This window comes from Argentina silus (assembly GCF_951799395.1).
Source record: "Argentina silus genome assembly, chromosome: 17".
In the NCBI taxonomy this organism is placed as follows: domain Eukaryota; kingdom Metazoa; phylum Chordata; class Actinopteri; order Argentiniformes; family Argentinidae; genus Argentina; species Argentina silus.
In genome coordinates, this window is record NC_139671.1 from 11,635,240 (window position 1) to 11,647,739 (window position 12,500).

Genomic DNA, 12,500 nt, shown 5'->3' on the forward strand with positions numbered 1-12,500 from the left:
TCCCCTATCAGGGAGATACGTATCCTAGCCCCCATTCCACAAATTCCACACCCCCACCCACCCACACACTTCACCTCGTGAGGACATTGCTCCAAATGCTAACACATTAAGGAGACGCTGCCACAGTCTTCTCATCACTTCAGCAGTCGCACGCACGCACGCAGACACACACACACACACACACACACACACACAGAGGGTCGTCTCACCAGTCCAGCCATCCCTCAAGGCCATTGTGGTACCTGTTTTAAGATTATTTGGCAGAGCTTTCCTTTCTAAAGGTCAATTGTTCCTTCCTCTGCAGGGTAGCTGTGGTGAAGGCCAGGTATTGTCTCAGCAGGCACCACATCCCCAGATAATTAACCACCCACACATATTCTTGATCTGTCTTTCTAGAGGCTCTCTTATCCCTTCTTTACAGCAGCAATGTTTCACACAATCTGCAGATTGCCAGGAGTCGGGAGAGAGAAGAGAAGAGTGGAGGAAGAGGGAAAGATATAGAGGGCGAGAGAGAGAGAGAGGAAGAGAGAGAAAAATGACTAGCCTGCCGGAAAAACCTGGAAATCACCCAAACCGTCAGCCAGTTGTTTATCAGCACGGTGGAAACACACACACACACACACACACACACACACACACACACACACACACACACACACACACACACACACACACACACACACACACACACACAGCCTTCTCTCCACATTCATAACCTCTCCCCCTCCTCTAATATCATCCCCAGGCCCAGCCCAAATCCACACGTCTGTTTGTTTCTCTAACTGTCACACACACACACACACACACACACACACACACACACACACACACACACACACACACACACACACACACACACACACACACACACACACACACACACACACACACACACACACACACACACACACAGCCCAAACCTAGCTATCTTGTTTTGTTGACTAAATCTCATACCTTTGCTTTGAGGGACAGTATAGGCCTCTTCCTCAGACCTCCCTGTTCCATCATCGGCTCTCTCACACAGACACAGAGACATACACACACACCTCCTAGCTCTATCACCCTCTCTCACACACAGACACACACACACACACACACACACACACACACACACACACACCAAGCTTAATCATCCTCTCACATAGAGACCTCAGGCCCTCCCTGTGACAGAGGAGGAAACACTGCATTCTGGCATGTCAGGGATAGCTGCTGGGCCAGGCCTAAATATACCCATCAGGTCCTATCTCTTTGGGGCTGTTTCCCTCACGGCACTGGAGCCTGAATCAGAAAGAGAGATGGCCACTCCACGGAGCTTGCATAGCACAGCCTAGGGTCTCTTTCTCTCTCTCTCTCTCTCTCTCACACACACACACACACACACACACACACACACACACACACAGACACACACCTTCTCTTTTTGTTGTTATGTTTTCAAAGTTTTCAGAGTTCAAATGGCAAAAGTGAAAGAGGGAGAAGGGTAGAGGGAGATAAAGAGAGAGATGGGGGGTGACTGTGGGAGGAAGGGGCAGTGATTGGGGGAGGAAGGGGGTAAGGGAGACAGGTGGAGGGAGAGAAAGAGAGAACGAAGGGGCAGTGATTGGGGGAGGACGGGGGGTGTGATTTGGGGAGGAAGGGGGTAAGGGAACAGGGTAGAGGGAGAGAAAGAGAGAGAGAAGGGGGGGTGATTAGGGGAGGAAGGGGTAAGCCGGAGTCTTGACAGCGCAGTGGGGGACAGAGTTGTGAAGTTGCTTAATCCTGGGGAGTAGAGGATTAGCTCTGCAGGGGGGACTACCATAGCGGGGGGCTCTGGGAACCCGCTGTCCCTGGCCGAGGTATTCTGCTGCTGGGCCACCCCCCCCCCCCCCCCCCCCCCCCACCCCACCCCCCTCCCTCCCTCCCCTCTCACCCTCCACTCCCAGCTCCAGGCCCAGACCCAGACACACACACACAGCTCATCAGCAGGCTTCATTAGGAGGGAGAGAGGCTGCAGGGCCGAGGGAGGACCTGGTTTTTCCTGTGTGATAGCTGATGAGTGGTGAGCTGAGACCCCAGCAGGCGGCTGGTACACACTGGCAGTGGGTAAGGTGGGCCCCGCCCCCACCCTTCTGTTTCTCATTCCTTACAATATACAAAGAACCCGTAAGAAGAGATGTACTGTATACAGAACATCCAATCCATTAGCATCATTGTTGTCATTATTTTCTAATCTAAGTGCCTCCGAGAGAGAGTGCTGTTGACGAAGGATTCATAATGGAGGTCTGAGAGTAAAGTAATTGTGTGTGTGTGTGTGCGTGCGTCTGTCTTTCTGTGTGTGTGTGTGTGTGTGTGTGTGTGTGTGTGTGTGTGTGTGTGTGTGTGAGCTTGTGTGTGTGTGTGTGTGTGTGCGTGTGTGTGTGTGTGTGTGTGTGTGTGTGTGTGTGTGTGTGTGTGTTTCTGTGAGCCTCTGTCTATTTATTAGTGTGCAGTAGGGTAGATACAGGGGTCCAGAGGTGAATAGTAGCCTGTACAGGAAGAATGGGTTGAATGGGTGTGGGCGTGTTGCACTCTGTGGCTTGACAGCTTCCTCTGGCCTGCAGACAACTCATCAGATTAATGTCAGAACACTTCTATACAGGCAGGTTGAGTGGATGCCTCAACACAGGCAGGTTGAGTGGTGGGAAGAGGGACTTCCAGGGCAGCCTAGTGCTCTTACCCTCAATGGACCCTAGGGGGCCTCTAGGCCCTCTCTCATCCCCAGACAGGTGCCTTTCTCTGGGTGAGGGGCAGCTAAATGCAAGGCGCCTGGTCTTAAGCACCTGGACCAATCTAGTTAACAATTACTTCCACCCACAGTTGGTTTCTGCTGTGTGTTTGACACATAAATCATATATACAATGGACCCCCTGACTGTACTGGACTCCCTAGCATAGATCGGAGGGGACAATGGACTAGATCAAACTCCAGGCAATTTCCTGTGGATATGCAAGTTTTATATCCATTATTTGTCTGTGCGAATCATATTTTCCATTAAGGGAGTGCTTCACAATAGTGCATTGATCAATCCTATCTTAAAGAACTACTTGAACTGCATGGATTCTGAATGCCGGAGACTTAGAACAGCAAAAAGAAAACAAGTTTTCAACAACCACTTTTTTCTGTCGATACATTTACAGCATGACAAAGGGAGCAGGAAGGTCAGAGTGAAGCAAGGCCAACCACTCCACAGCAACTAGAGACAACTACCTTTTCAGAAATACTGAGAATATCGACAATGCCCTGGCTGTGTGAGAACAAACGATGTCACTACGGCCACAGCTAAGTCTTGTGTAAAGAGTAGTGATCCATGTTGTATGGGGGTTCTGTATAGAAACATGCTAGCCTGATGTCAGGAAGAACATTGTGACAACAACAATAATGACAACAATCAACTGCAAAACATCTAGGTACAATAAATAATCCAGTGTCAGCCCAATGTCTCCCCACAACACCAACGAGAAGGATGTAACTACATTATGACCAGAGACATCACCAGACACCACCAGACACCACTAGACATCACCAGACATCACCAGACATCACCAGACACCACCAGACATCACCAGACATCACCAGACACCACCAGACATCACCAGACACCACCAGACACCACCAGACATCACCAGACATCACCAGACATCACCAGACACCACCAGACACCACTAGACATCACCAGGGCCCCAGCAAACCTGAAACACTTCAAGTGGCCCAGAGTGCAAAAGACTTTGGACAGAACTAGCATAGCCAGGCTTGTTAGCGCCTGTAGCAAGGCTGCAGAACAACCGAGGTGAAGACTGGTGGCAATATCCTATCAATCATGTTCCTCACAGTCTTCATCAAATATGAATTTGCAATACATCTTGGCCACCGCATGCACCTGTGCAAAAGTGTACGATAAATAAAACAAAACCACCTGTGATTGACATATCATTAAATCATTAGGAATTATTTCATTTCTGCAATTATACGGGCTAGTTCAATATGCTGTACACCGATATATGAATAACTAATGAGACCACTAGCTAACCCAATATACTGAATACGGTCTGCCATTACTGTTGGGAGTGAAAGGGATCTGAGTCATCCATGTGAGTGAGGCAGAAATAGCTAGGCTAACCATCCAAAGACTGTTGATGTGGGCCTCCTGCTGTGTCTAGAGAAAGGCAGCATCCAGCAGCCTTCAGATGGATCTGATTGAGGACATAATTCTGAATGTAGCCGAATTTCATGGTTAGGAGCGTGAAACCCAGAGAGATGGATGGAGGGCCACAAATTAGGAGTCGGGGCAGGAGACTGGGGCCTGGGCTGAAGGCTCAAATGCCTTGACTGAGAAAGAGATAAACATGTACACACACACACACGTACACACACACACACACACACGTACACACCGCGCACACACGCACACACGCGCATGCCCATATGCACACATACACACACACACACACACACACACACACACACACACACACACACACACACACACGTACACACACACGTACACACCGCGCACACACGCACACACGCGCATGCCCATATGCACACATACACACACACACACACACACACACACACACACACACACACACACACACACACACACACACACACACACACACACACACACACACACACACACACACACAAACACCCTGGCTGTCTGTAAGCAAACCCCATCAGCCATGTCAATCACTCTCCTCTCCGAGTGAATTAAATCAACCCTGGCCTCTGCCTCTCAGGCCTCTCAACAAGGCCAGCATTCAAAACAAAACAAGACAGACAGACAGACAGACAGACAGACATACAGACAGACAGACAGATGTTGACTCCACAACACACTACAGAATAAAAACTGCATTCTACACTGTGTGAGACCAAAATATCCTTGACGGACAGCCCAACAAACAGAGAGAGCTACAGTAATGAGAACACGTTGCAGAGACAGAACAGGTTTTGAGGAGACTCAGAAATCCTCTTCTGTTTTGATGAGACTTCCATGTGCTTCTCTGGCAGGACCATGAGGTACAGTAATGGCTTAATGACACCAGGTGTATAAATATCCTTCACATGAGGAGCTATCGCCCACTTTGGGAGCAATTACACTGTTATATCAGAACCGCTGAGCCACGCAATGAGTCACTCCTGGCATCTAATCTATGTGACCACAAACAGTACACAAGCCCAGCCTAACCAGCTGTGTGGTAGGGGGGTCTCTGAGAGCCCAGAGAATAGCTTCAACATGTGAAATGCATACTTAAATCAAAGATGGATCTCTCTCTCTTGACCGTTGAAACTCCTTAGTCTGTGATTTTCTCGACCTTCAAACTGAATCTCATCTCTTCTGTCACAATCGGCTTTTAAGACAGGCAAAAGAAAAACGACGCAAATCTTTAAACAACCCAAGTATCAAATCTCTTCCAACAGTCGCCCCAAAACAACCTTGCCCAATTTTAAGCATTTATGGCACTATAAACATAGTCTACAAGCCTGACCCAGTTTCTCAACTCTGACCTTTTCTTTTTCAAATGGAGCCTGCAGCTTCTTCTACAGACCCATTAGTAGTTCACAACAAATCCCTGAGCTGCACTTCCTTCACAGGCACAGGCTTCGGAGTGCATCTCAGGGCCACAACAACACAGAGGAGTACCCTCTGACAGCTTCACAGAGAGGCAAAGTGAGCGAAAGTTGTACGTAATTGAGTCTGGGGCTGCTGAGCGCCTCTGAGTATCTTCATTACTACACTCACACTCACACCCACACCCACACCCACACACACACACACACACACACACATAAAGAGACACATGGCTGCTTTCTTTAGACTATAAACGCCTAGATGCTCTGCTAGGTCTCCAATTAAGAGTCCAGAGGCAGAAGAATCAAATGTGCTTCCATTATGGGGCAAAATATTCTATTGAGCCTCCATCATAATGACACAGCATGGGTGCATTGTGGGGAAATATCAAATTAGGGGTTTTCATTTGAGGGACTGTTGTGCGTTGAGAGGAGCTTCGGAGATCCATTCAGTTGGGTAATGAGCGGCGGCGGCCTGCTCTAATATGCTCTGTAATGTTCTTTTGATTGCACAGTTTAATCTCACCCTGCCGGGTGGAGAGGAGATGGGTCCATTTTCCCCAAGCCATTCACATCTCCTCAAAGCCAGAGAAAAAGGACAAAGGAAAAGAGAAGAAGAAACAGGCTGGCTGGGATGTTAAAGGAACACCACCTCCAGCTGCAGTCATGATTGGCTACTGTAACTGGCCACGGGGTTGAACACAGAGCTTTCTAAGTAACCCCAAATTGAATTTTAAACATGAACCCTTACCTCTACTAACATTAAACCCAGATCTAAATCAGCTTATCAAATGCGATGATATTGCTTCTGTCCTTTCTTATCTAGTGATTAAATCCAGCCTGAGATTTAGTTTGATGTCTTCAAGATTCCTTCCACAGCTGCACCATACTGTAGTCACACACACATAACAAGAACCATCCTTCACCCCCATACATACACATCACCCATATGTACATATCATATACCTGTGAATGAATTGATTGTGTTTTCTACATAGTGAATCCCAGTCCTACACATCTGTAACTATGTCTCTTACCTCTCCACGTGGTCGAGGTTCCCAGACACCCCCAACCCTCCGATGGTGTAGAGTTTCCCATCGTACACCAGACTGTTGTGTCTGCATCGAGGCACGGTCATACGAGACACCAGGTTCCAGTTGTCCAGGAGGGACATGTAACACCACACGTCAGCCACCATCACCCCCGACTCTGTCCCGCCTGGAAAACATAAGGTAATAGGATATTACCATTGATAATAGGATATTACCATTAATAATAGGATATTACCATTAATAATAGGATATTACCAGCCTCACCTGGTAGTCTTTGTTAGTCCAGCCTATGTTTGACTGAATCAAATGGAATTGAAACTTTATGAATGTTCACATGCTTGTAGATGATGGGTAGGACATATTCAGCCACTTAAGACAATGAAAGTTGATGAATGATTTTTAACAAAATGCCCCTTTAACACTAATATTATCAACTGGAGATCGACAGGCACAATGTGACACTATGATAAAATAACTCAGTTGTGAAAGCCATGTCCCCCTCCTTCCCTGACTTTTCCTAAATGTTTTTAAAATGTTTATAATTTCCAAATCATACATAAAAACTAATCTGGAAGCATTTTCATGACTACCACACCTTTTTTCTTTATCAACATTTATCATTTATTATAGTGATTTACACTGCTCCCAGGTGACTTACCGTAGCTTTACCCTCATCATGGTGATTTGAAACTGACACTATTACACTAACATCAACACTAACATCAACAAATGGACTCCGGACCTCACTCTGGGTACTTGTCTGGTAGTAATGACCGTTCGGGGCTTCTAGTGTTAAAACAATTTGAACCAACCTTCGTCAGAGTACTCATGTACATGTAACGATTGGAGCAGCGTGGGCTCATTCTGGAAGGAGAAGGAAGGGACAGCGACAGACCACAGCTCTGGTACAGTTAGATTTCCCCCCTGGCTGCCTGCCTCCCCATAGACACACAGAGCAGGTCCCAGACCCAAACACACATTTACATTTATATGAAATGAGGGAGAGGAAGAGGCATGCAGAACGAATCGTGTTGCATTTTCACACAGCAATGTCAAGCTCTGAGCCCCATGTAGGAATCCTACACAGATAAGAGCATGGAGGGGAAAATGTACCGGCAAATTTAAAGAGCGTTACTAAAAAGTGAACATGGTAATGTTGAATGGTAATATAGTTGAGAGTAAGAAAGTCAAACAGAGAGAAAGTAAACAAAAAAGTACTATTTTTCTCGTTGCATACCTGACAGGTAGATGTTGTCCCCGGCTGAAATGACACTAAAGAACTCTCGGTCGTAGAATGGCAGGCTGGCCAGCGGGTACCACTTGTTGTTCTGAGGGTTGAAACAGGTGACCGCTGTCAGAGAACGCTGGTTCATTCCGATGGCCTGGCGCCCCCCGATCAACACGATCACCTCTGCTACACCTGAGGGAGGGGGGGAGAACGTGAAAGAACACTCTTTAAGGAAAGGTTTGCAGTGTAGAAGAAGAGAGGATTGGTTGACTTAGTGAGTCATTGCTGCTGTGCATCACCCAGGTTGGAGTGTTATAAACTGGTGGTTGACAGGGTGTTACTGAATGCTTGGTGGATGACAGGGTGTTAAAGTCATTTAAATGCATTCAATGTATAATAGTGTATGTCTCTATTCTGTGTACTGTATGTTCATGTTACCTACTGCCTGATTAATTCATTAGTCATTTAAATATTGATGAATTATCTGTCACAATAATGGTCCAACTACAGTAGTTCCTTCACAGTACATCACAGACAGCCTGAGTAAGCTAGTTAGCTCACCTACAGCTGACACTGACCAAACTTGCAACTCTGCTGCTTTGAATTCAGTAAGCCGTGTCCATTTCCCAGTCAATACCCACACAGGGAGATGCAAAACTAAATGCAAATAAAAAAACGCTGAAGTTTCTTCTCAGTGCAGGAAACTTGTGTGTTAAGTGGGAGGTATAACTCAATTATCTAGACTGATCTGCCTGCCATCTGTTAAGGCTACAGCAGTAGCAGCAGCAGCACTCTTCTCTTCATTCCCGGAGATAACTCATCCCTCTGCATCTCGACGCTGCTACTGGGAAATTCACAGCCACAGCATGGCCTGAAACGTCTTACCAAATCAATACGCTAAATCAATTTGTGTATATTCATGTGTGTAGAAGGGCAGAAGTACACACAACACAACAGCATTTGAATTCCGTTCAGCTCATAGAGTAACATTCAGCCATGCGTGTGGATGGTTCACATTTGATCAGGGGAGTATATATTGGTGAGTAGTATGAGTATTCTCTCCGTGTTCAGCACGTGCGCACATCCATGTGTTGAATACACTCTCCCACGTCTCATCTCCAGCCACTCAGACCTACAGAACTGTCGGGAAACGCTGTATAAAGACACCAGTGATCCAAAACACACAAACACACAGCTAGGAGCTGGCTGTCTGCCACATGTGTATCTCAGACCCTCTACAGCCCTCTGCAGTCCAACAGGCAGGCAGGAGAGCAGGCAGGCAGGCAGGCTTCAGTGAGCGAGGCAAACAGGAATGAGCTTTGTTTTGAGAACGGCAGGCAGGCAGGCAGGCAGGCAGGCGGGCAGAGGAGTTATTCCTCAGACATTCCAAAGCGAAGCTAACCGCTGGCTCATCTTCCTGGATCAATACCCAGCCGACGCTCCCCTGACAACCGCATCCATGGGCCGCTCTCTCTCTCCTACCTTCAGCATTCTTCTTTTTAAAACACTTCTTTTAAAAAACACTTTTTGTCATCTTTTCTCTTTTTTTGCTATCTAAAGCCGCTCTTTTTCTTTCTTTCTCCAGGGCTGGTGAAAAAAACAGCTAGAGCTTTTCTTCATGAAAAAAGAAGGAGAAGAATAAAAAAGAGGGGGGAAGATAAAACAGCATACTGGGCTTTAGGGGGCTAAGCAGGGAGGGGGGGAGTAAAAGTTGCTTTAGACATATCACAGACATACAGCTTAGACTTACTGGATAGTGGAAGAAGACTATACTACTTTTTTGGTTTGAAACATTATAAGAATGGTTCCCTTCACACTGGGGTTCCTTCCTTCATAATGTTCGGGACAAGATGAAGACGAGTGTGCAAACAGAATGATTCTAAAAATAAGACCAGAATGGCAATGTGTGTTTGGTGCAAAGTTGTTCAAAGCATATGGTATTTGTCGGTACAGATACAGTGTAAAAACAGACTTGCTGCTGATTTTCTACATACAGTATATTAGAGCTGTTAGGCATTAATTAGAGGCGTACAATACAAGCCTGTTGTCTTGTTCACTGAAGAGAATATGAATGTATTTATATATGTAAAGTACATGTCAACAACATGTGATCTAAATGCAAAAAGAGAGAGCGCTGTTTTGACATCAAGTATGAAGACAACGAGAGGTGCTCATTAGAATACAACTACCGTGACCTAAAGAAGTGCAGCTGTGAAAAAGCCGAATACTTCAAAAATAATCCAAGGCACTTGTGGAAAAATCTTCAACTTCCCACCACAAACATAGCAAAATAATCTCATTACATATTAAATATTATATAATAATTATTTATGGATTGGATGAGAGGAACCTTGGATCTGTGATACTGAGGGTATTCTGATCAAAGAGATGTGTGTGTGTGTGTGTGTGTGTGTGTGTGCGCGTGTGTGTGCGTGTGTGTTCTCTCTTTGACAACAGACACACACGGGGGCAGTTGTCAGTCAGAAGCTGAGATGACGGAGGGCAAAGGTTGAAGCGGGGATGGAGAGAAACGGAGCGAGGGATGTACTGTAGAGACATAACTGACTGAGACGCTGACAGCTTGTGTTGTTGTGTTTTTCAACGAGTCGTGACCACTGCGGCAAGGAGAAACAGGAGACAGTACCCTTGACAGGTGAGCTGTCCACCTGCTGAGTGCCCCCCTTTCCTCTCTTCCTACACACACACGCACATGCGCACACACAGCGTGCTTCCACTCCACTCATAGTGTCCTAATGACTCCTATCCCGGACAGTGTTCCAACTATGCCACAACTAAGCAAAGTTCCCAAACACACACACACAGCACCTGTACCTGCTCTGGCATTGGTTTGGAGACGAGAGAGAGACAAACGTTCCCTCTTCGCAGCTACAACCCCTTTCCTTTTCTGTCTCTCCTGGCTCATTGTCTCCCTCCTCTCCCACCCTTGCACATCCTCTCTTATTTTTCACCCTGTGGCTAAGCACCCTTCTCTCTCTATTCTCTCTCTCTCCCCCCGATTCACCATTCTCTCTCTGTAGCACTCAGCCTCTCCTCAACCTCAGCCTGAACCTTTCTCCATGTTCTCCCCCTGCTCAGCCCTGCTCTCCCCCCTCACTCTGCCTATCTATCTATCTATCTATCTCCTAGCTTAGCCCCGCTGCTACCCCCGCTGCTACCCCCTACAGCGCAGCCCAACTCTCTCCCTCTTCCTCTCAGTTATATCTCTCTCTCCCTAGCTCCCTCCCACCTGACCTTGTGCCCTCCCTCCCAGGGTGGTCATTTGGTATGGTAAGGATCAGGGGGCCAGGGGCAGGGAGAGATGATGCTGTGTGTGTGTGTGTGTGTGTGTGTGTGTGTGTGTGTGTGTGAACTCACGCTTTCAGGGAGTATGAAGACCTTGCTGTGATGAGTAGGGGGGTTCCTGCTGTGAGGGGACTGTAGCAGGGACTCAGAGTGGCTGACACAATGGCGTAAGGACTCTGCAACAGCAAGACCTCTCTTCTCTCTCTCTCTCTCTCTCTCTCTCACACACACACACACACACACACACACACACACACACACACACACACACTCTTTTCCTCAGAGTAGTCCTACCCAGAGACAATCGCTAGCGTTTATGAGTACATTGCACAGCAGTTCAGTACATCCCTCATGCCAACTTTGGCCATTTGACCTGCCTAAGACTGAGAAGCAGCTTCAGCTTCATACAATATTCATCTGACTTATCCAGTCTGGTTATGTGAACATCATTCCATGTGTACAGAGTGTGTGTGTGTGTGTGTGTGTGTGTAAGTATTCAGCACACAGTGCAATTTAGCTCTGGGTAGAAAGTGAACCAACTTTCCTTGCATCTGTCCAGGTTATCCTGACTCTCACCCCCCTCCCCCCTCCCCCCTCCCCTTCTCCTCCCCCTCCGCATCCACGCAATGGAAGGGCTTAACGTCACAGTCTGGTCAGTAGTCAAAAGGTCAGGCAGACTGGGGGCTTTAATATTCACTGCAGGCATTGCAGATATTCATTCGTGAGGTTATCTTATCTGGATTTACTGTACTGCACTGTCTGCATGTTACATTTATGAGCTGAGATGGATGTATTTGCTCTAAACCCCAGAAGCATAACATCTCTCCAGCACAATTCTCCAATGAATGCTTTTTTTTTTTTCTTTTTTTTTATCTTAGCTATTCTCTCCTCTCCCAACATCATCTCATAGTCTTAAAAAGAAATATCAAATATGATTAGCTGAGGGCATTTTCGTAGCAGAATGACTCACTGCTCATACATTGCGGAGCAACATGCAGTGTCCTGCTTTCTGTTTCTAAAAGCGTAAAACAGAGTAATCTCACGCTACATTGGCTCGAAAAGACAAACCAGCCCCAATAATTACTCACACCAGAGCAGGATCGAACACACACGGCTACCCACAATGCAAACCTTATAATTGCCTTCCAAACGGACACATTCAGAGGCCCATCTCCCAGGCGAATGGGCTGGTACATTGGACCTGGGGTGTTAAGAAAAAAAAAAAGAAAAAAAAAGAAAAAAGAAGGAGATTGCGAATGAATTCAATTTTTCCGTGAAATACTTTTCTCGTCTTGTCGGAGATGGGCGAGCTAATGGTGCCAGAC

The 12,500-nt window shown here is 46.7% G+C and overlaps 1 protein-coding gene across 1 annotated transcript in view; it reads right to left on the minus strand.

Annotated features, from left to right (window-relative positions):
• Positions 1 to 12,500, minus strand: part of klhl29 (kelch like family member 29) — a gene marked incomplete at its 5' end in the record, with an annotated part of 117,578 nt that overhangs the window by 19,713 nt on the left and 85,365 nt on the right. Inside the window, 2 exon segments of the mRNA XM_083688576.1 lie at positions 6,630 to 6,810; positions 7,882 to 8,064. Of these exon segments, the coding sequence (XP_083544702.1) occupies positions 6,630 to 6,810; positions 7,882 to 8,064 (364 nt within the window).